General features: G+C 37.6%; 2 protein-coding genes and 1 pseudogene across 4 annotated transcripts in view; 2 read left to right on the forward strand and 1 right to left on the reverse strand.

Annotated features, from left to right (window-relative positions):
- Positions 1–145: 145 nt before the first annotated feature.
- Positions 146–7,470, forward strand: MSANTD7 (Myb/SANT DNA binding domain containing 7). Of its 2 annotated transcripts, XM_081131001.1 has the most exons (5): positions 146–282; positions 1,284–1,364; positions 1,441–1,523; positions 3,461–4,171; positions 4,678–7,470. In XM_081131001.1, the coding sequence occupies exons 4-5, from the start codon at positions 3,616–3,618 to the stop codon at positions 5,193–5,195; spliced, it is 1,074 nt and encodes a 357-aa protein (XP_080987127.1). In that variant the 5' UTR covers positions 146–282; positions 1,284–1,364; positions 1,441–1,523; positions 3,461–3,615; the 3' UTR covers positions 5,196–7,470. The 2 variants fall into 2 exon arrangements, with proteins under 2 accessions (XP_080987127.1, XP_080987128.1); XM_081131002.1 differs by lacking the exons at positions 146–282; positions 1,284–1,364; positions 1,441–1,523 and having other exon boundaries at positions 3,534–4,165; positions 4,678–7,464.
- HSPA14 (heat shock protein family A (Hsp70) member 14) overlaps positions 198–24,958 on the forward strand; it is a 41,195-nt gene continuing 16,434 nt past the window's right edge. The window contains exons 1-10 of the mRNA XM_081130711.1: positions 198–282; positions 1,284–1,364; positions 1,441–1,523; positions 11,966–12,014; positions 12,145–12,250; positions 13,065–13,155; positions 14,567–14,671; positions 15,868–16,029; positions 17,298–17,453; positions 20,085–20,187. Coding sequence (XP_080986837.1) covers positions 226–282; positions 1,284–1,364; positions 1,441–1,523; positions 11,966–12,014; positions 12,145–12,250; positions 13,065–13,155; positions 14,567–14,671; positions 15,868–16,029; positions 17,298–17,453; positions 20,085–20,187 — 993 coding nt within the window. The 5' untranslated portion in view covers positions 198–225. The remainder of the gene's footprint in view (positions 283–1,283; positions 1,365–1,440; positions 1,524–11,965; positions 12,015–12,144; positions 12,251–13,064; positions 13,156–14,566; positions 14,672–15,867; positions 16,030–17,297; positions 17,454–20,084; positions 20,188–24,958) is intronic.
- On the reverse strand, positions 7,521–8,956 carry LOC308554084 (spindle and kinetochore-associated protein 3 pseudogene; annotated as a pseudogene). Its single transcript has one exon. The product of its transcript is annotated as a spindle and kinetochore-associated protein 3 pseudogene (transcript).

The following is a 24,958-nucleotide window of genomic DNA, read 5'->3' on the forward strand; positions in this document are numbered from 1 at the left end:
TCAGTGGGGCAGGGAGAAACGCCTAAAGCTATTCGTCGGCTGCTCGTGCGAGAGGCGGGACCTTCACGCTGATTGGCGACAATGAGGGAGGCCGCGGCGTAGAACCGGACGCAGGGGGCGGGAGGGTACGTGAAGTCTCCGCGGTGCCTGATGGGGCTGTTGGGAGCCTGAGACCTGTAGCCTGTGGGCACCGCTCGTTACTGCTGCTGCCGCCTCCGCCGCCTCATGGCGGCCATCGGAGTTCACCTGGGCTGCACATCAGCTTGTGTGGCCATCTATAAGGTGAGGGAATGGGGGGCTGCGCTACGGGCCCAATGTCAGCCACCCTGTTCTCTGAGTGCGTGCCCAGGTCCTTTGGTCACCTAAGGCGTTATGAACGGCGAGTCACCGGCCTAGGAACGTCGCGCGGTTAGGCTTCACTGCAGGGAAGTTTCGAGACGAAGGGCCGGCCTCATCCCCTGCTGCCCCGGGAAGCCGGCTGCTTCGTGGCGGAAGGTCCTGACGATGCCGGCGTGCGGCGTCGGGGACTTCAGGGCCGCAGGAGGCCGGGAGAGGCTTGGGGACGTTATGGGCGTGGGAGGCCCCGGGATGGAGGCTGTTCTGGGGATGTCAGGGCTGCAGGAAGCTCGGAGGGTCTCGGGGACGTAGTGGCCTCAGGAGGCCTGTAGGTTTCTGCCCTTTTCCCGGGAAAGGGTGGGGTGGCTAATATCTGGAACTGGAGCTGTTGATGCTGCACAGCGTCCGAAGCGAGTTGATGGTGCGTGGTCTATTGACTTGGCCTTTCTGGAAATGAAGAGAGCTTGACAAGGAGTTGTAGCCTTCCTCGTCAGTGGGGAGGCGGAAGGAACAATAATATTGAACTCTCCTGACATTAGTCTCGCGTTTAAATGTGAAACGATTTATAAGGAGAAGCCAAAGGGTTAGTGCCACTTCATTGTATGTAGAAAGGGGCAAAAAGATGTATTTGTATGGGAAGTAAGAGAAGTAGAAAGGGGAGTGAAATAAGACTTGTTATTATTGGCTATAGAAAGGTTATGATGTTTGTTCCAATTCTTGACTAGTCAGAGAAGACTGGAAAAAAAAATGAGGCAGTTCTTTATGGAATGTTGGCCTTTCATAAAATCTGAGAAATTAGTAGCGGCAATTAAATCTACAGGTTTAAAATACTGATAGAGCAGTTTTTTCTTTCCGCATATCTGGCAAAGTAACACTGGCCCACATATGTCTAATGAGAGTATATATTTCAACCGAAAGAACTAATATATTTGTGTATTTTTCTCCAGGATGGCCGAGCTGATGTGGTTGCAAATGATGCAGGTGACAGAGTTACTCCAGCTGTTGTTGCTTACTCAGAAAATGAAGAGGTACTCCTACCCCTCACTTTTATGCTTTGAAATAAGCAAAAATTACCTGCATTTGTAATGTATTGCTCTTTTTCAGGTTGTTGGATTGGCAGCAAAACAAAGTAGAATAAGAAATATTTCAAATACAGTAATGAAAGTAAAGCAGATCCTTGGCAGAAGGTATGGAATAAAATATTACTTTACATATGGTAATAAAAATATGTTTGTTTATACACCCTAAGCATAATGTGGAATGAAACTAGAACCACCAGTTGTTTTTTCAGCTTTTTATGACTGAGTTATTTCAAAGAGTACCCCGGTAGCCTGTTTCTTTTGATGATTAGTGTAGAGTCTTCTCAAAGATGGGATTCACTCACACGTTTGTTTCTTGCTGACAGGTCTGTTTGTATTGATAAATGCCAACATGCTGTTTATTTTGATAGTTTGTGTCATTAAGAGGTGGTAATTTGAACTTGTTACATTTTAATACTTTTTAACTGAGGGAACTTGAAAGATTTTGTGGGAATTTGATGACTTCTTTGCACTGTAGTTGTTTTTTGCAAAATCTATTACATTTACTTATAATTTATGTAGACACTATCGGTTTTCTTCGGGTCCTTTTGTGACACTTCCTGGGAACTAACTTTTCCAGTGGCTTACAAATTTAATCATTAGAGAAATAGCTTAATTAACGTCTTATATAAGAATCAGGTTAATCATCTGTTGTAACTTTAATTAAAAGATTAAAGAGGCTTGCTTCCCCAGACTCATGTCTCCCCAAATTATAGATTACTATAATAATTAGGGGGTTTCATTTTCACTGGAGTAATAATACTTGATACAGTGTTTTTAAGTTTTCAAAGTGCTTTCACATCTATTATTTTATTTAATCCTCTCAAATCCCTGTAAGATTGGTAAGGCAGGTTTTATCCCTCCCCATTTATAGATGAGAAAATCAAGGCACATATAAGTTATGATATTCTTAAATTAGTTAAGGGGATAAACTAGATAGGACTGCAGTTCAGAACTTCTAACCCTTAGCCCAGGTTGTTTCCTTTCTATGTTGTTCGGTTAGGAATTTAAATAGAAATTTCCTCATGTTGCTTTATTTTTTTATGCATACAGATATTTTTTATTATTCTTTACCTGTGTGTAGTTAAACTGAACTTGACTTTTTTTTTCCCCTTAGGATGTCTATGCACTAAGCCAAAAATAGTATTTTAGAGAGAATTCAAATTTTTTTGATGATGCTCAATTAATTGGTTTCAAAGATGTTCAAATTATAAATTCTGGGGGGGAAAAGCAGGGAGTTATAGATGGATGTTGAAACTAGATTCACTAAGCAGCCAGTTTTAATTTGAACTTTATATTTTGAGTAATTATACATACTGTTGTAAGAAATAATACAAAAAGATGCTGTATATTACTGGATTTACCACTTTCTCCCAATAATAACATCTTGCAAAATTAAAGTATAGTATCACACCCAGATACTGACATTGGTACAATCAAAGTATAGAACATGTCCATAGATCTCTCCCCTGGTAGCCCTGCTTGTTTTATACTGCTATTTTGGGGCAGACAATTGGAGTAATGATTGGTTGTCTTCTGTTATATTATGCAAAAAGCTTTGTATTAAGAATAACTTAAGCTTACTTTTCTGGCCCTGAAAGTTATCTTTTAACAAAGGAGTACAATAGTGACAGTCAGATGGGTGATACATAGCCACAGCATGCTGCTGAGAGCAAGGTTAGTGAAGGATGAGCACCCTTCAGACAAACTGCTACACCATGGTCCTGCTAGCTGCCTCATGCTCCAGGTATATCCCACCTCCGTCTGTCTACTTACAAGACAATGGTGATTTTTACAGTTCTACCAGGTTTCAGCCTTGGAAGCATTCTGGCCATCATGGAGGAGCCAGTCCCCTTGTTATCAAGCCAGTAAAGCCCTTTTTAGCCCCTGGTACAGTGTCCATCCTGGATGAACTCCCAAAATTGGGCTTTCTCAGTCTTGCATCCTACCTGTTTGTGACCTACTTACAGGTAGCACTGCTTAACTTACTGCCACAATTATCCTTACACCCTTCCTGTAACTCTCATTCCCCTGTGGCCTTCCAGCCAGAAATTTGGTCTTTGGACCTGGCTTCTCAGCAATTAGCCCTGAGAGGGAAGAATCCGTTGACTCCTGGAAATAGACTGAAAGCACCACACCTTCAGCTTTGCGCCTTGCTGCCCAGGAGCTTTCTTCAGCTAGCCTTCCTTCCCAGTCTACTATGGCCAGTTCCAATAGCAGTGCGGGCATCCGGTGGTCCAGACAGGAGACACGAACTCTTCTCTCCATACTAGGCGAGGCAGAATACATTCAACGCCTCCAGACTGTGCATCATAATGCAGATGTCTATCAGGCTGTGTCTAAGCGAATGCAGCAGGAAGGCTTCCGCCGCACCGAACGTCAGTGCCGCTCCAAGTTTAAAGTTCTGAAGGCATTATATTTAAAGGCATATGTTGCCCATGCCACAAGTATCGGTGACCCACCACACTGTCCATTTTATGAGACGTTGGATCAGCTTCTCCGAAATCAGGTAGTGACTGACCCAGACAAATTAATGGAAGATTGGGCCAAGCACTGTGATCAGAATTTAGTGGCCTCTGACACCCCAGGGGAAGAGGGAACCAGCATTCTGAGAGCAAAAAGGACTCAGGCAGCAGACCACCAGCTTATCTCGAAAACAGTTAAGGAATCAGATGAGGATTGTCAACTGAAAATCAGTGACCAGATGCAAGAAACCAGTGACCTTGAGGACTCCTGGGATGAATCCTCAGGTGCAGGTAATTCCCAAACATGAAGGATTGGGGTCCCAGAGTCACTTGGTTCTAAACAGAAGTATATGTTTGAATGGTGTTTTTTTCAGCATTGTCCCTATTTTTGCTCCCTGCCCTCTTTTTTTAAAACCTAATGATAAGGGACTCCAGGTGTTTAAAAGCTATGATCCTAGGTATGTAAGGTATTAGAACTCTTTAAACATAGAAGTACTCTTTAGAACCAAACTATTTTGGCATTATTTATAATGGGTACTTAGGCATTTGTGGATATAGAATGGGTTGGATAGCTAACTGGAAAGGGGCTCAGGAAGTCAAGGGGAAGGTTTTGGAGGTAAGATTACAACAGGCTAAAATGTCCAGACCAAAGAAATGAATTCTGTCCAGTCCCTTGTGGAAATAGGCCTTTCCAGCAATGACCCCAGTTTTGTAATTGTCTCTCAACTCTGCTGCTGGTTCCATGCATTCCCTTAGCAGGAATGTCCTCTCTGCAACATTGTTGCTTTGTTTTTCAGGGTGCTCTCAAGGGACCCTCAGCTACAGCAGTTCCCACCACCTTTTCAGAGGTGCAGTTGCTCCCTGTCAGAGCAGCCCCATGACCAGACTGGGTGTGTCCGGTGAGCCCAGTCCCTGCACCAGCACCAGCCGAAACACTCCTGGGGTGGCCTTCACACAGCAGCCTCCAATCTCCTCCGGAGTTCCTTTTTCTGGTGGGGATAGGCCTTTGACCAGTGAGCCCCCTCCAAGGTGGGCAAGACGAAGAAGGCGGTCAGTGGCCAGGACTATTGCAGCTGAATTGGCAGAAAACAGGAGATTGGCACGAGAACTTTCAAAGCGTGAGGAAGAAAAATTGGACAGGCTGATTGCTATTGGTGAGGAGGCCAGTGCTCAGCAAGACACGGCCAACGAGCTCCGCAGGGATGCCGTGATCGCAGTCAGACGTTTGGCAACAGCAGTGGAAGAAGCAACCTGTGCTTTTCAGCTAGGGCTTGAAAAATTGCTTCAGAGGTTAATTTCAAACACCAAAAGTTAGTAACTGATGATAAAAGGGTGTATATCCTAAACTGGTAGAAGCCCAGACTCAATACGTTTGGTACCCTGGGTCTGTTTCCATGTCCTCAGAAAAAAGAGTCGATGAGCAGTAAATATGCAGAAGAGTCAGAATATATGTGCTTTTCCCAAACTTCTCCACGAATTGAAAGACTTTCTGGATATGTGAGAGGTGGCCTAATGGAAAATGGATGGAGCCAAGTCCAGAGAGCTAGTTAGCCCTGGTTTTGTCTCTTATGTTAGGCAATTTAGTTTACCTCTCTACACCAGTTTCCTCATCAGTAAAATGGGAACTAGGTAACAATTCCTGACCTGCCTACCTCACAGGGATGTTGTGAGGATCAAATGGCTAATAGATGTGAAAGGGTTTAAAAGCACTATATACACATGTAAGTTATTAATGTATATGACTTTGGCCGAGGTAAGGCGAGGGTGAGGTGCATTAGTTGACAAGATATAGAATTATGGTTGTATACCATGATGACTTTATTGCTTGAATATTTAACTTGACTGCTTTCTGGAGTTTAAAGTCTTCATTTTTTTTTAAATCCCTCTGTCCCTCTATGGACACAACATGTATTTGTACCTTTCTCTCAATTTCTCTTCTGTGTCTATGACATACCTACTAGTAAGCACTCAGTAGTCAAACCATCTTTTTCTCCATTTTAACCTTGCTGACTATTTTGAGCCAGAACTTGCCCATGCAGCCGGCAACTTTTCCAGGGGTAATAGTTCTTAGTCTCTATAGGATATAATTCAGAACTGACAGGGAGCCACAATCATGTGTTATGGTTCATATCGATAATCTGATATAATGAGATATTGGCTGTTTTATAAAGTATTAAATGTAAGTAAATTCTTTGCACTCATATTATTTGGGTCCCTTACATGCATAATTATATATCTTTAAGTTTCGGTTGCTATTTGAACATCTTGGAAAGAATTTGGATTATATTACTTTCCCAGGTGCTTTTTAGCTAATTTCATTCTTTATCTTGAAAATAATTTATTTTACATATTTAACAAAAATTACAACTACACAGTTATTCTTAGAACACAAATCAAGTTTTGTTTTAACGATAATTTTCTGACAAAATGAAGAGAGCAAGTCTTTACATTTGACTTTGAAGGCACAGTCACAGAAGAGGGTACTCTACTGCATCAAATTCCCCATAGCTAAGTCTGTGAAGCACCTTGTCATGATACTTGTCAATTGTTCTCAAATTCTTTTTTTTCTTAATATGTTTTTATTTATTTTCGAGAGAGGGGAAGAGGGATAGAGAGAAGTATTAGTCAGCTGCTTTCTGCACATCCCTACTAGGGATCAAGCCCACAACTTAGGCATGTGCCCTGACTGGGAATCAACCAGTGACCTCACGGTTTATGGGATGACGCTCAACCATCTGAGCCCCACCAGCCAGGGCTTTTCTCAAATTCTTAACTGGTCTTAACAGTATGGTAGGCCCTTATTTTCCCATTGGCCATCTGAAATGTTTGCCAAACTACTTTTATAATTAGATAAAATTACTACTCAGTTATACTTAAATTGGAAGGATCTTGGGCTTGATGGACAGGGCAGTGTGAAGCTGTCATACAGCTCTAGACATTCAGTCTCTGGGTTCCTGTGGTCACAGCTGACAGTCTAGAGAAGGGCACCTGACCCAGGAAAAATCATCAGAATGTTCCAGAGAGTGAGACCTCAGGGTATGTGGGCAGCCACTGAAAGGGAACTTGGAGAATTCAGCAGCCGTGTGCTGGAAACAGCTGAGTTGAGAGGATGAAACCGACACCAAGCAAAAAAGTTGGGAGTAAAAAAGAAGGAAGAAATACCTCCTGACAGTAGGTGAATCCCTAATTCCAACGTCTGAGACCTACTGCAGTGCAGTTATCCTGGCCTGTAAGGGCTCCTTTTCCTAAATTAAGCTGTCGTTTGTAAACAACTGTTTTAAAGGAGCAATGTTGAAATAAAAGATATGAGACTTGGACAGTCATGAAAAAGACAGGAGAAGGACAGAGTTAGGGTTAAGGACAAAGCCCCACTCTGGCAGAAAGCAGTAACTATCCAGCTTAGAGAAGACGAGGTGGCCTTATTTGAATAGCAAATAGTAAACTTAAATTTTAAAAATTATTGATCCTGCTTCCTAGTATTACTTAACCCATGGTTACATTAGGTAGAGTAAATTTGAGATCAGTAAAATAGTAATATTTAAAAACAAGTTACATGTCAACAAGATTGAGGTTAAACTAAATCAAAATTTAATAAAAAATAAATTATGACATCAGTGTCCATGCTCATTATTGATATGGGTTGGTTTTTAGAAAAGGAGAAAGACACAGGGGGATGTGAAAAAATAAGTCCAGCTTTGCTTTTATTCTGTTCAGTTTCTATAATGGACAGATAGATCCACTAGAATTTTTTCACCAGTTTTCTTGTTGCTGACATCTCAGACGTTCTGTCCTTCACATCTAGTAAGGAATGCTTTGCTGGGTGGCATGCCTTAACTGCTACTGGAGTAGTAGCTAGGTTTGGGTTGTATTTTGGTAAAATCTGGAGAATGTCTTCTGGAATTATAGTTACTTTTGGAGGTGTAGGTGTTCTGAGCAGATTCTCACACGAAGAAATCACGGGAAGAGGGAACTGCACAATTCTCTAAGCGTGTGTCTGAATTTAAAACGAAGTACAGTCTTTCATTTCCATATCATTTGATGAACTATTTGTTTTTGATAATGGATAATCTGTGGATACTAAAGCTGTTCTGTTCTTTGTAGAAGGCATTTTCAAACTAGGAGTACAGAATGTAGGTACCAAGGGAGACTGTATATTTGGCATCATTTTTTTCCAGTTGCTGGTTGTTGAGGCCAGCAGTGGCACTATCACTGGACACTGGTTCTGTTTCTACGGCTTCCTCACTTTTGTTCACTTTTCTAACTCCCATTGTGTAATCTTCATTCAAACATAGTATATTCAGATACTGAAGTACTCTAATTTAGGAATCACTCAAAATCGTCCATATTTAGTGTACATTTTGGAGTTTTTTATACTTTAACTAGTGACTGTTTGGAAGATGGAGTTAACATGCTTGGCTCTTCCTTTTGGTTGTTTACTGCCTGTGGGGGGTTTGGTGGAATTTGAGATACCGGGTACTGCTCAAGACCCAAAATCTGAAAGTTGGAGAATACATGGAATCTTCTCAGAAACAGAGCTGCTTGGAACAACAGGATTAGACATACCATCCTTCACATCAGGCTTTTGAAAGTTTTCATCCCTAGTGGACTCAGGTTTAGAGTCAACGACTTCTTGCTCACCCACTTAATTTTTCTTGGCACAGGGGTTATATTCATACTTCTGGAAAAACTCATTTTTATGATATCCTCTGAGTTTTTTCTCATCAGTACTTTTGTTGCCTTTATGAAACCAATGCTTTCTTGAATCTTCAAACTTGCATTATCAAGAAGAACATTGACATTACCCTTTAGAGTCTAAACTTGTGAATGAAAGTCATGTAAAATTCTCTTTGCTTTTAACCTTCAAAGTCACTATCTTCCCCCTCCAGTGCCCACTGCAGCCAGTTCGCTTCGCTGTCTAAGGTGACTGCCAGAGGCTGCAGCTTCAGACAGAAGCTCCTGATCAGGTCCATGGTGACCACCACTAACTTCATTCTTTTCTATTAGCCTTGTTTCTGTGTCATGTGTTACAGAAGGCAAGCCCTAGAAAACTTTCCTTCTAGGGAACTTTCCAAAGTCACTTTTTCTCACATAGTGTAATGAAAGATCACCTAGTTAGTGGCATGTGGTGGAAAAGAACAGCTCTGGGAACAGTTGAGGGTGGTGTGAATAACAGCCACATGCAATAGACAACTTCTTTTAGGCACAAGCTCTCAACAAATAGCATTCCGTTTTCCCCCAAAAACACACACTTTGGGATATACAAAGGTGTTGAACCATATTTCCAATTTAAAAAGTTTTTCTTCAATCTAGAGCTGAAAATAAATGAGCATGTTGGTAGAGGTTTTGTATTTTTCAGGCTTGGGTGCTTAATGCAGAAAATACAAATAGGTGAAGAAACTCAAAACAACAGTGGGAACATACCTGGAACCATGAATAGATGGCAAGCAAGCTGCTCTGTTAAGTGGGTAATGATGTAGGAGGCAGCTTGTATGGTAGCATTCACTGGAATCTAGAACTCTGGGTTTTAATCCTGTCACAGTTACATTGGCAAATCATTTGAATTGTTTTAGGCCGTTATATGGAGGGATATGTACCAGTTACAACTAGATAACACTAATACAGGTAGGTAGACTTTTTGGAAAAACAGGGAAGTACTCGGTGAAGAATTAGGCCTATACTATATTAATCTATTAATGGTAGCAAAATACGTAGGCAAGGATTTATTTGAGATAAAGGAAGTGCTAAAGTATAGAAGTGGAGTTGAACTTTGGAGTATTATGAAAAGCTAATGGGTGAAGTAACTTTAATTTAGGAATAAAACTAAAGGGAAAGATCTTAAGTGAACAGAAATAGGCAAAATATTATAAAGAGGAGGGAAGCTGTAATAAGGGGACATTGTATGAAAGAAAACAAGCCCTGAAATCTTGCCTAAGCTCTAGGCCCAACCATTACTACCTGTCTATCCTTGGATCATTTCATCATTCTGTAACTCAGGATCCTCACCTATAAAGTGGGAAACTAATAAACTGTCCTACCTACCTCACAGGATTGTTGTGAGGGTCAAAGGAACAGGTGAATGTAAAAACACTTTCACACATGGAAAGCACTATACTGTGACAGTAGTGGGAAAGAAGACCCTGTAGCACATTAGTGCTGGTATGTGCCAGGTCTGAAGGCTTTCTGACTGCAAGAGACATGTAAGGAAGGAGGAGGAAGAGAAAATGGCATTGCTAGTAAAGGTTGTGATACAATAGTAGGATTAATGCTCTGCCTCCTGAAGACTGTGATGTAAATGAGGTGCTGTGTATACCAACCTCCTACCACTCTTTGTTTTTCTGTTACATAATTAATCCTGGTGTGGACAAATAAAGTTTTTACTTGTATGTAGTTGTGGCACTATCCATGATCATTTGTCGTCACCTGCATTCTTTGTTTTCTGCTTTTCTGCTAGCCAGTCTCCAGGGTCTTGCCTATACATGACCCCCAAGAGCTCTATGTGCTTTCTGTCTTCACATAAGTGAGGCCCTCTTTACATAGCAGTTGAGAAATAATTTTCCATTTCTAAGAGTTCTATAAACTCCATAAAATATCTTCTCCTGGCAAATATCTTGTCTGAGTGGTAGATAGCCTCCACATAATAGGATAAATTATCCTGGTTGACTTACATTCTATTCTAAAAACAACAACTGGTAAAAGGACACGAATTATAATATTGGTGCAAAAAAAATTACTATGGGCACACTTTATCTTCTTACTGTTAAAATATTTGTCTACGATATAGTCTAAATATTGGGTTTTTTAAAAGGGAAGAAGGGACGGTTCAGTGGAAAGAATACTAAACTTTGCATTAAAGATCTGGATCCTGGCCAGTTCTGCCATTAACCATATGACTTTGGGCAGGCTACTTTACCTGCTTCCTCTCTACCAATTTTTAGGTGATAGAGAAGGAAGTATGAGGAATCTGCAAGTATTGAGACAGAGCTCTAAGCCAGATTAGTCCATTTTAAACCCCTTTTGTCTTTCTCTTAATTATACAGATTAGGGTCATCAGATGTTCAGTAACTCCAGCAATTAGCCACTTAATTTTCATTTCGTCTTATTAAACATTTAAGACTGGTTTCTGAACAGAATAGCCACAGCCCCTTAGATGAAGTGTTTAGGGGAAGGATTTACTTCATCTTAATTTCTAGATGAAATTAAACCAAGGATCAAACACTCCTATTTCTGCTCAGGGGCAGAAGTACTTAATCATGTACCATCTTGCCAGGCAGTTGGGTAAAGTTTGAAAACCATACCCTGATAGAGAAGGCCTGGGATCAAATACTGACTCTGCCCTTTATTAGCTTATAAGTCATTGACCCTCTATAAACTGTTGCCTCTAAAATAATACCTGCCAAATTATCCCCACTATGGTATTGTGAAGATCAAGTGAGGTAATAAATGTGAAAACATTTTATAGTCTGCATAAATTGGTATTACTATTTTGAGCAACCACACCCATTAATTTTTTTTATTGCCATTCGCTTTATTTAGTAGCCACTTTATATAGGACATTATAGATCTATCTGCCTGGAGTACTGTGCATCTTTCCATATGTAACATTTGTACTTTTGCTCAGTGTTGATTTTGGGTGTTGATTCATGTTCAGACCAAGCGACAAAGATGGTGTTAGGCATGCTGGTTTCCCTTAGTTTGCAATCTTACCTTCTTTGTCCTTTTTATCTCAGTGGTTGGGTCTTCAGGATTATAGATGTGGAAGTATGTAACAAAATCATTGATATTATGAAAAATCACCCCCAAATGTATAGTATCTATTAATAGCAGCAAGATCAGAATAAGTAAGAGCTATTTACTTTCAAATGCAAAGATTAACACTTTAATAGAATTACTATAACCATTGTAAATATCCACCCATTTAATCCTATCATCTAATAATTGAAGGGTTTTTTTTAATATTAAGCAACTTAATTTTGTTTTTTATATTCAGTGGTATTGAAAAATATAGTGTTCTTTAAACCTTATATATGAACAATACTGATTTTAATACTTAACTATCTTTATCTTTATCTTTATCTTTATGGACAGCTCTGATGACCCACAGGCTCAAAAATACATCACAGAAAGTAAATGTTTAGTGAGTATGGTTCTGTTATTTCTTCCCTATTACACAAAGTAATTGCTAAGGTGCTGACCTATAATATTGGTTTGAAACTATTTTTATTAAAATTATTTCTTGTTTAACACACTTATAATTTCTTTTATAGGTCATTGAAAAAAATGGAAAATTACGATATAAAATAGACACTGGAGAAGAAACAAAATTTGTTAACCCAGAAGATGTTGCCAAACTGATATTTAGTAAAATGAAAGGTATTGAGCCAAAGAGAAAAACTTTAAGAGTTGACCTTAAAAAGTTAGATGTATTTTTGACCTGGGGAGAAGCAGATGATTGAGCAGATTAGCAGTAAGGAGACCTAAACTCTGTCTGACTGGGCCACTAATTGGCTATGTGACCATGGTTAATGACTTACCTTCCCTGACTTTGCTCTCCCTAGAAGTAATGTAAGTGGATTGGGATGGAATAGCATTTTCAAAACTTTATAATATGAAGTGGCCAAATAAATGTGATGAAGAGTGAATATTGTATCTCCCTCTTCAAGATTAACAATACACTCTCATCAATATTTAGGCAGATTAAGTTGGTCTGGTTTCATCACTTCAGACAAAGGCTGGAGCTGAGTGGCATTCTTTGGAACAATTTAGGAAATTTTGTAGTAGATTATTCATAAGGCTCACATGAGCTCTGGGATTATATTATGAATTTGTGGGATGTAAGGCAGCCCTTTAACATTATATGTTGATCTAACATTATGCTGTTTATCTTTACATTGGCACATTAGAAGCTTATTCTCAATGAAGCGAGTCTAATTTGGGAGATGGTTGAAACTTTGAAGCCTAAGAGCCAGGCACTTTGGAAAGTATCTAGTTCTATGTCCACAGACTACCAAAACCATGTGCATGATTTAAGAGAGCAACAGAAGAAAATCAACAGGGTGGGAATCAAGTGAACTGGAAAATCTTTATAGTGAGAAGATTTTTGCTACAAATTGATAAACCTCACAAAGTATCACTTGACATATTTTTGTGTCATCAGAATTTATTTTTATATTTTTTTAATATACAGAAACAGCACATTCTGTCTTGGGCTCAGATGCAAATGATGTAGTTATTACTGTTCCATTTGATTTTGGAGAAAAGCAAAAAAATGCTCTTGGGTAAGTATAATACAAGGTTTATCTTACTTGCTTAAAGGAAATACAAATTTCACAATATCACCATACAGTAAAAAGTAAAGTTGTGTTTGAAAACGCCTTGGGCAATACAGTTGTATTCGTAAATATGTGTGTGTATGTAAATTGTATGGTAAAAAGTATGTCACTGATCATTAATATTTCCTATCTTTTATGAAACAGCAAGAGAACATAGAATTAGATGTATCTTAACTGTTTTGATTGGAAATGTCTTTAATTGCCAGGTTAAGTTGATGTTTATGAATCACTTTGCCTTAGTTTTATATAATTAGGGTTTATGTTGGAATTATATAAAAAATATGCAATTTTAGAATATGTTTGCAAGTATTTCTTCACCTTAGATCTTAACATCTAAACAAAAAGTTGCATAGTTTTTACAGGTCATTATGCAGATGTAATTGGTGAGAATGCCTGTCTTTGCTTTTGGGATAAAGTTCCACATGGGACCTTGTCAAGCATCTAAGTTGCTTCTGGGGCAGAGAATTGCTTCATTTTCTTTAACTTGTGGGATATTAAAAACTGACGCTAAAATTGGAAAATTGCAAAATGTATTATAAATTTGTCTTAATCTCTTTCTAAAATTTGTAATCATGAGCATTTTTGAGAGCTTCCTTTTCTTTGTCCAGTATATGCACATGCTATTTTCTTTGTTAAGAAAATAGACTCTGAACATTATTATTTTAAATGGAAAATGATCTCTTACAGCCCTGGCTGGTGTTGCTCAGTGGTTAGAGCATCAGCCAGAACACCAAGGGATCACTGGTTCAATTCCTGGTCAAGGGCACGTACCTGGGTTGCAGGTTCAGTCCCCAGTCCAGTCAGTCCCATGTGGAAGGCAACCAATCGATGTGTCTCTCTCACATCAATGTCTCTCTCTCTGCCCATCCCCCTCCCCCTCCTCTTCCCCCTTCCTCCTTCCTTCCTTCCTTCCTTCCTTCCTTCCTTCCTTCCTTCCTTCCTCCCTCCCTCCCTCCCTCCCTCCCTCCCTCCCTCCCTCCCTCCCTCCCTTCCTCCCTTCCTCCCTTCCTCCCTTCCTCCCTTCCTCCCTTCCTCCCTTCCTCCCTTCCTCCCTTCCTTCCTTCCTTCCTTCCTTCCTTCCTTCCTTCCTTCCCCCTTCCTTCCTTGCACTCTCTCTGTAAATCAATGGAGAAAATGTCCTTGGGTGAGGATAAACAAAAAAGAAAAAGAATATGATCTCTTATAGAGTTACATTCATTTCTTGTTTCCTATTATCTTGCTTCTAAAGATCATTACCATTAATGTTCTACTTATGAAATCTTATTTGCTATTGCATAAAATCTTTAGCAGAGCACTTCTAAAATGTAGACTTGAACATGTTGTGATATTAAATTCATTGAAAGCAAATTGTCCACAGGGAAGCAGCCAGAGCTGCTGGATTTAATGTATTGCGGTTAATCCATGAACCATCTGCAGCTCTCCTGGCTTATGGAATTGGACAAGATTCCCCCACTGGAAAAAGGTAAAAACCATATTTGCAGCTTTAAGTTTTTCAGCTCAGAAAACATTTTAGAATATAGCAATTATATCAATAGAGATTATTATAAAATGCAGCAGTTCCAAGTCTTTGTGAATGAAAACGCATCAAAACTCTCAGCTAGAATTTTTCAAATACAGTGGTACCTCAGTTTTCAAATGTAATCCGTTCTAGAAGACTGATTGAGTTCTGAAACGTTGGAAAACCGAGGGATTAGCAGCTGGCAGCTAGGCCTCAGGATCTTGCACTCGGCGGAAGCTGTGTGGCATGTTCGACTTCCAAGGTGTGTTGGAAAACCGAAGCATTGACTTCGGGTTTACGGCATTCGTAAACTGTAATGTTTGTCAACGGAGACGTTGGAAAACCGAGGTACCACTGTAGATGAGAAAGGTTCCTAGGAAAGCAGAGAAAGGACATAACAGAAGGGAAGATTGAGCTTATCTGCCCTCCTCTTATCACCCACATTTTGTCCCTAGAATTGTGATAGATTAGAAATTTGTAAGCCCAGCCATGTTCCAACTCAAGCTAGGACACTTAATTTTACTGCCAATTTCAATTATTAAACATGTTTATAACTAGTTTTATATACATCTGTCTTGACAGGCGATGGTGAGAAACCCAGCGTGGGGATTTAAGAATTGTTTTGATTACAAAACAGTAAAACATATTTTTAACTTAGTTGTTAAACTTGTCTTAATAGGCCTGACACATCATGCAACTTCAGGGAAATTAATTCAGATGTGTTTATTTTCCCTAACTGTTTCGCTTCATTCATCTCTCACAGTTAAAGAAATTAATATGTATAAATCACTAGAAAATTCTTTTTAGGTAAACTAGATAAATGTGAAATATCATAAATTATGAAGTTTTACGCATAGGAAATTAACTCCTAATTTGTGGTATGTTTCATTTTTATAGAACATTTAACTTGGATAATATTAACACAAAATTTCTATATTTAATTCTTTTACAATTCACTATACCCTCCTCTATCTCCCTCCACCCCCCTTCCCCTGGCAATCACCACACAACCATGGACAAGTTAGTTACTCGTGAGATTCTCAGCTTCCTCATTTGTGATTTAAAGGTATTAAACTAAGTCAATTCTTAGTATGAGAAGTCCAGCCTACCTTTAAAATGTTGTGATTCTCATAACTTACTCATGTTATCTCTTTTTTAAGCAATATTTTGGTGTTCAAACTTGGAGGAACATCCTTATCTATCAGTGTCATGGAAGCTAACAGTGGAATATATCGTGTTATTTCAACAAACACTGATGATAACATTGGAGGTACACAATTTACAGAAACCTTAGCACAGCATCTAGCTTCTGAGTTTCAGAGGTGAGTATTAATGGATTTGATTATATATTTTGATTGAAGTTTCCCTTTGGTTTTTTCCCCCTAATTTATTTGAAATTGCTCTGCTTCAAAGGAGGATGTGTTTCTTCCAATATATTAGACATTTTTGTAGAGTTAATAATGTCTATCCAGGCAGATGTGGGGAAGCAGAGGCTAAGCTGCCCAGTGCAGTGTGCTTGAATTTTTTACTTAGTTTAAGGGATTACCAGACACTGAACTCCCTGAACTTGGATCTCAAGTTTGATTTCTTAATTCTTCATGTGCTACTCTTATGTCTCGGTGAAGGAGAGTACAGGCACTGAGGTCTCACTACCTGCTAAACAGTTTTTAAATTTAGAACTGATGAAGATTACATTGTTATAGTCACATTCCAGGGAATTAATGGAGTATTTATTTAATTACTAATCTACTACCACAAGGAATATTTTAGTTTTGTTACTAGATGTAATTATTCCATTCAAAATTCTAGTCTTGTTTGGCATATCAAGAGCCAAATATACAAAGGTTATATTTTGGACATTACTGCTCTAAAAAAATGTAGCTGAAACAGTGTTTTCATCAGTTTGACTAAACTGGGTAAAAAAAGTCTTGAAAAAGTGGTTATTTCTCATTTATGAAATAAAGACTTATACCACTTTTTGTTGTAAAGGTGTTCAGACTCAAGGTAGAGGATTATTAATTTTACTCCCAATTCCAATTATGATACATGTTTAGAAACAAGGCCATTGATCACTGCCTATCAAGGAGTGTTAATAATTCAGCTTGGAGGAAGGGGAACTGTAACTCTGCATATTTTGTATGTGTCAAATTTCTTTGAAGAAGCACTTTTAGTTTATTTTTTTAATGCTGGACAGATAATTTTATACCACTGAACAATGATTGTGCTGCAGTTGTAAAGGGTGAGATATGAGACTTGACCTACTTACATTAATCTTCAACCTCCATTTGTCTCATCTGCAAAAAAAAAATGACAGCTACTCTAATTTCTTCAAAGTATATTAAGGGTACAGAATGCAGCAATTCAGAGTATTAAGTATATTGGTTATTGATTTTTCTTGAAGAGATTCTTTCAGTTGCAGAGAATTTTCTTCAGAAATTATGGAGGGTTGGAAACCAGATACTAAAATCTGGTATTAATATTGCTTTCATGAGATGCTTATTATCCTAATAGGGATTACCCAGGTTTTAGTTATAATAAATTCTAAATGACCTAGCAGTTTTAAACTTCAGAGACTATATTTTTAATTTAGATCCTTCAAACATGATGTGAGAGGAAATGCCCGAGCCATGGTGAAATTGATGAACAGTGCTGACATTGCAAAACATTCTTTGTCAACCTTGGGAAGTGCCAATTGTTTCCTTGACTCCTTATATGAAGGTCAAGATTTTGACTGCAATGTGTCCAGGTAAAACTGAAGTTCAAAAAACCTTCAGAAAATCTCAAGTGCATTCATGTTTAGGTGTAATTTTCTCATTTTGGGTTTTTTGTTTGTTCATTTGAGATTTATTTGCCATCTATAAACGGAGAGCTTTTCTGTCTTTACTTCTGGAATCCAGTTTTTTTGTCAGAACAAGTAACTGTTCTCAAAGTAATTACGTCAGTTGTGATTGCTTGTTATTTGCAAATAGCAGTGTCTGAAAAAGTCGTTCTACATCTTTTAAAGAAAGGTGGGAGGAAACTTAAGTTTGAGGTTTTCAGATTTCTCTTACTAAATGGCAGCCCCACCTATATGGCCCCTACTTCTTTATTGCTTTAATTTTATGTGGGGCTTGAACATGTTTCAATGGTTAGCACTGTAACTTAATGGTTAACACTGTGTGGTAGCTGTATTCTAAGTATTAACTCATCGAATTCTCACAACAACCTAAAGAGGTAAGTATTATTGTCCTTATTTTACACAGAATGTTTCATTACTTGCCCAAGGTTACACACCTAGTAAGGGACGGACCTGGGATTTAAACCCAGCCAGTTTGACCCCAAAGTTCATTCTTTTTAATTATTACACTATGCTAAAGATTGATAATTATCTTGGTTTTGTGTGTTCTGTCATCCATCATCAACGTTTTAAATTTTAATAGATTTTATGACTTTCAGTAAACACAGGTATAATGTGCATTAAATTGTTTTTAATACCCATGTCTTTAACATAATCCAAAACATTGGTTACAAGTGATTGCACTTTTACCCACAAAGTCCAAAGGGAGGGTGTTGCCTTATCATTTTACATTGCATATTACTAACAATAGTAATAGCTACCACTAGTTAAACTACTTAAACCTCTCCAAATCCTAATAGGTGACTTGGAAACAGTAAAAACTTCCAGAATTACAGCATTGTATTATTTTTAGTATTCTACTGACTATATTTGGTTAAATTCTCTCTTCGTCTGGCCATTATAGTTTAGCTTCCTCACTCTTCCTAGGCTTTTCTGAAGACTTTGGATCTGCATTGCCAATACAATATCCACTAGCCACCTATTGGCCATTTAAATTTAAATTAATTACAAACAAGTAACAAAAAATTCCATTTCTCAGTAGTATTAGCCACAGTTCCAGTGCTCAATGCAGTTAACCCTCAATTTTGTGGACCTCAATTTAATGGATTTCGGATTTAATGGACAAAATTTCCTGTCCTTATAGTGTATGTGAAAATTAACACCCTGTTGATTTTAAAATGCTTTTAACAAAGATTTGCTTATAATTAACAGGTTATTTTTTTTGTTATTAATTCATTATTTTTAACAAATTTTAGCAAATAGGCCATATGTTGAAAAAAACACTAGTAATTTTGCCGACATAATTAAATATTACATATCTATAAGTATAGTTTACATATTTAAATTCAAGAGTCACCGCTCGGGCAAATGATTAGCACACAGCATCCCATGCTGTAATTGGTTCTGTTGGTGTGTGGCATAACTTTCTGCAGCAGTTTTAATGCATGTGGCTGATGTTCCATGTACATTAAGCCACGCCCCAGCCATGTGCATTTGTTTGCTGGCAGTGACATGAATGCACACATTTACTAGACCTATTCAGTATAATTTTAAAATTACTGTAGTACATATAGAAAACTTTTCTGTGAAATTAAACTTTTCATACATAATTTTAATTACACAAAGGTGTCCACATAAGTAAAAACAAGTAAATTAACTAATTTGTTAAATTTTTAACATATGTATTTGGAAAACCTACTTTATTATATAACGGACTTTCTGCTTTAACAGATACCCCCTCACCCAAATTAGTCCATTATATCAAGATTTTACTGTAGTCTCATATGGCTGGTTCTCAAAGACAATTCTGTTAAACAGTACTGCTCTAGATCTTTTAAGAGAGATGTCAAGCTATTGGCTTATTAATATCAATTAATAAGAATGAAATAGAATTTGTCATTTTTTGGTTAGGAAATATTGCCTTTATCATTAATATTGCAACCATATCTAGAGATAGCACAAAGAAATTTATAAATCAGTTGTTTGCATATAGAAGTTCAGTATAAAATTAGGGAGTACATTTTTCCTAAATAAAGATTGTTCTTAAAATTCCATGCTAGCATTCAAGTTTCTCCAACAGTGCCAAAGAGCTAAATTTAGGTACAATATAGTCTCAGATTATAAAGAAAAATAGTGATAAATAATTTTTAAAACTTCCTAACACATAAAAATAGAAAACACTTCTAAATGATGGTTTGATTTGGATCAAAAGATTTATTGTTGGGACTGCCACACATTAAGTTTTCATTTTCAGATTATTGAAAACCTATAAGTAGGTCATGGGTAAGAATCTCCAAATGAATTTGATCTTAAATGTCTTCATACATTTGTAGATGAATAACTTAGATGCCTGCCATCGCCCTAACCCCCACCCATGGTATTGCATTGCTAGGTGCTATATAATCCTGTTCTGATCATAAACCTATTCTTAAGAGAACTGTCACATTAGGTTTTGGCATTATTCTTTGTAAGAAAAAGATGTCTTGTTTGATTGTATGAGCCTTTTTTCTTTGTCTTTATCTTCTGTGTATGTGTGTACAGAGCAAGATTTGAACTTCTCTGTTCTCCACTTTTTAATAAGTGTATAGAAGCAATCAGAGCACTCTTAGAACAAAGTGGATTTACAGCAGATGATATCAACAAGGTAATACTTTTATATTTTTCTTACTTATTTTAGAAGTAATTCCAGACTTGGAATTTAAGAAATATCCCCTTGGTACTGAAAGAATATTTTTATGAATTTAAATATTTTCTCAGCTTGTGTTAATGAGTAAGGAAAATTGACTACATTTTGATTAACTACTCTAGTGATAATATATAACAGTTTCCTAGCAAAAAAGAATAATTTCTTTCCAGTGTATTTTTTAATATGTAAGCAATGACTGACAGGTATTTGAATGTTTGCCATGTGTCAAGCACTATTTCTAAGAGTTTTATATGGATTAACTCATTGAATACTCACCAATAACTTTGTGAAGTAGGTGCTGTTATTTGTTCCCATTTTATAAGTGAAGGCACCAAGATACAAAGAGATAAGTAATTTCCTGATGAGCATGTGGTTAGTGGTAGAGCCAGGATTTAACTCTGTATTCCTGAGTCTTCCCATAACCAGTACACCATACTGCTCCTCTCTACTGGCATAAGAAAATATTCTGAAACTTTCATTTTCACATTCAGATTTTTAATATTTTCCTTTTTCCCCAAGAATATTTATACACATTTAAAATGTATATAAGTTTTTTTTTATTTTCATTATTAAAGTAGTAAGTTTTCATATAAGAAAATTCAGAAAATACCAAAAGGCAAACTGTTGTATTTTAGAATATTTCTAATTTAATTTGTATGTACAATTTTGAATTTCATTCTCTTCATTTAATATTATAACCGATTTCTTTCCCCATATTTTTGTAGTCTTTGACTCAATTTTTTTTTTTTTTTTTTTTGACTCAATTTTAAATAGATTCTTAATATCTTAGAAAAGAAAAGGCATGATGATTTTGTTGTTCTGTTGTGGACACCTAAATTGGGTCTCACTTTCCCTGAGATCAGTGATGCCCACCTTTGGACCTCGGCTTTTACCATATTTAGGATTATTCCTTAGGGTAGACTCTCATATAAAATTTTTGGGTCAAAGAGTTTAAATAGCTTAAGAATATTTTTACCTTCAGTTACTTTCCAAAAATGTTGAATTAACTAACATTCCTATCAACAATACCTAAGAATATACACTGAACCTTGCTGGCTTTCAGTTTTATCATTTAAAGAAAACTTTCCATTGAATAGTTGAAAAAAAGATAGATTTTTACTTAATATTTTATTGATTATTAAAGGATTGTTTTTAATGTTTATTTAATTTTGTATTTTCTTGTGTGTAAATATTTCATATTCTTTGCCTATTTAATTATTTAAATCTATATTTTTAACATTTATTTATGCAGATTCTTTATATAATCTGAATATTAAATGTCATTTGCTGCAGTCTAAGATATGAGTATATAAGGGTAGCAAGGTGGTGGTGGGAAATGAATGGGCTTCAAGACACAGTCACCTGAATCAGAAAGCTCACAGTTTTAATAGTTCCAGACTGGGCAAATCACTTATTTCCTGAGTCTTGTCACTTTTTATTAGGAGAGCTGTAACACTTACCGGTAAGTATTATAACTTATTCTACAGGGTTGTTATGAGGACTAAATGAAATGTTATGGGGCATGTTATAGGTGACCAATTAATGTAAGTTATCTTCCTTCATTTAGATATCACAAATGGTACAATTTTCATTTGCTCAAATAGAAGGTGAATGTATTTTTAGGATTAAAAATGTTGTTAAAGATTCATTCTCAGATAGATATCTCTAAACTATAGGCTTTTGAGAACTTAAAAATATAGTTGTCTCTTTATTGCTTTGACAGTAATAACAAACAATCCCAAATCTCAGTGGTTTTCTACAGTAAATAGTTTTTTCTCACTTATGTTTCCTGTGGGCAGCTGAAGGTGGCTGTAGGTCTACTGATATGGTTCTTCTTATTCTGTGACTCAGGCTAAAGGACCAGCTAACTGGGACATGCAGTTCCCATGGTGAGGGAAGAGGAAGAAAGCTTGCAGAACATGCACAGATTTTAAAGCCTCTGCTTAGCTATGGTGTACTTGAGTGTATTCACATTAAATTGTCCAAAGCTAGACAAGTGGCTGGGCGTGACAGTAGGGCTGGGAAACCTACTCCACTAACAGAGAGGGGTTGCAAAGTTAGGGTAATGGCATTGGGCGGGGATATCTAATCCTCTTACAGAGGAGGAAGGAGTGATTGAGCTTAACTTGCATTAAAACATTTAATCCTCAGAATAGCACAAGGAGGTAGGTACTATAATCTACATTTTCAGATGAGGAAACTAAGAGGTTTCCAAAGAGGTTAAGTACTTTGCTTCAAGTCCTAATACTGGCATGTAAGTGATGGAGCTAAGGTTGAAACAGGCAGTGTGCCTCCTTAACCCATGCTCTTTCTCTGCTCTTATACCCATTGCCTTTTTTTTTCATTTTAGTATTTGGAAGTCTAGTCTTAGGAGTATTTGGTTTTTCCATAAGGAATCTCTGATCTTTTGCTTGAAAGAACATATCTGGTGTCTGGCCTTCTGAGAGCAGGGAGTTTCAGGGTTCCTCCTCTTTAATATGCAGACTTTCCCTTGTTCCCCTCATTTTCAGCACCATGACCCCTTTGTACCCAAAGCCCATAATTCTGTGGTGCAAACCTCCATCCCTGAGTGGAAGAAGGTGCTGGTGGCTACCTGTCTATGTTAGGGGAGGAATCTTGGGGGTTTAGTAACTCTATACCAGGCTTTCCTGTTTTCACTTTCATGCTTCACCCTTGCATTCTGTGTGCTTGCTTCCAAGTACTCAACTGCTCTGGGATTCTTTAAGTCAAACCACTTTGCTTTCTCTTTGGTTATCTCAGATTTCCTCTCCCTTAAAACAATTACCTCTCTCCTTTCTAGCTTCCAAAATTTGTTAAAATTTCAAACTCAGGATCTCTCTTCCATGTGTATCTTCTTAAATCTCTTTACTGTCAGTTTAATGTACTTGTGGAAGGGCACATAGATAAATCGATAGTCAATCCCTCCGTTTTAACCAAGCTCCCAAGCTCTACAACTGCTGTTTTAATAATGCATAGTATTTCATTGCATTGCTGTACTATAATTTATAAAACCAATTCTCGATGTTGCTTGTGTAGGTTATTTTGGTTTGTAAACAGCAGTCTTTGTGGCTTTGTGAACATCCTTGATTTCCTGAGAATTAAATTTGGGAGTTAGCCCAGCCAGGCGTGGCTCAGTGGTTGAGCATCGACCTAGGATCCCAGAGATCAAGGATCGATTCCAGATTAGGGCACATGCCCAGGTTGTGGGCTCTATCCCCAGTCGGGGGCATGCAGGAGGCAGCCGATCAATGACGACTCTCTCATCATTGATGTTTCTGTCTCTCTCTCTCCCTCTTCCTTCCTCTCTCTGAAATCAATAAAAATTTTTTTTTTTTTTAAATTGGGGAGTTAATTCAATTTTAAGACTTTAAAACCATTTTACTTTCTGAGTAGGTGTAAACTTTCATTATTAGCATTGCAGCTTTTAAAAATTCTCTTTATTCATACTGATTTGTCAGAGAACGTTAGAATTATTTTTCAAGTTCTTAAATAAAAATCTCTAGGAATGAGCAAATCAGTCCTTTATAGGGACAGAAGTATTGGTAGTGTTTATATGGAATATAATGTCATCAGAAAGACAGCATTTGAATCATCATATCTGATGCACTGATGCTCAGTTATTCCTACAGATGATGTGAAAAAAGTCAATTTCTTTTCATGCATAGAAAAATACCTGTATATCTCAAGCAGTACACCACAATTAAGCTGGCCAGCAGCCATGTAGTACAACTTATTCACTGTACCATTCCGTTCTTCAAAAAAGAAATATGTTCCCTACTGTTTTTCTTGAAATACACATTCCTCTTGGTCTTTCATTCTTCTGCTAGATTGAGAGATGGGCTTAGAGAGTTTTAAAAGTTTCACTCTGAACTTGCTGTAAAAATAGCAAGAGCACAAGTATGATTATAAATGGCAAATACCCACTAGCTGGTGTGAGTGCCACAATAGGTCATGTTGGACCTGCACCTGCAGATAGGAACTGTCGTAGTCCAACAGGGGCAGCTGTTGCCCACCTGCCAATTACTACCTTCCAGGAATGCACACCAGAGCTTTTGACACCTTTGACTTTTTTTTTTTTTTTTGGTAAATATATCTTTATTGACTTCAGAGAGAGGAAAGGAGAGGGAGAGAGAGAGATAGAAACATCAGTGATGAGAGAGTCATTGATCAGCTGCAGCCTGCAACCCGGGCATGTGCCTTGACCGGGAATCGAACCCTGATCGCCTGGATCCTAGGTTGACGCTCAACCACTGAGCCATGCCCAGCCGGGCAGCACCTTTGACTTTTTAAGAGACTCAAAATAGGGACTCTTAATAACATTTTTAAATGTTTAAATATTAATAACTAATACAGAACTTTAAAAAACATCATGTAGAGTTAAAACATATCTTGTCTGATGTAATTTACAAGTTGCTACTTTGCGTCCTCTGGTCCAGATGGTTTTGTTTTTCCATGTTTGTTTTTAGTTTGGTTCCTGGGCTACAGGTGCTTATAAAATGAATTGAATACTTTTTCATCTTTTTAAGTATTCCAGATTAGTACATAATGCATGGATATTCTCTGTTCCTCAAGAATTCTAAAGAATTTACCTATAAACAGATTTTGTCTGAAACTAATTTTTCCCCCTTAAATATATCTTTATTGATTTCAGAGAGAGGAAGGGAGAGGGAGAGACAGAGATAGAAACATCAATGCTGAGAGAGTCATTGATCAGCTGCCTCCTGCACGC

The sequence above is a fragment of the Miniopterus schreibersii genome, assembly GCF_964146895.1.
Source record: "Miniopterus schreibersii genome assembly, chromosome: 1".
In the NCBI taxonomy this organism is placed as follows: Eukaryota; Metazoa; Chordata; class Mammalia; order Chiroptera; family Miniopteridae; genus Miniopterus; species Miniopterus schreibersii.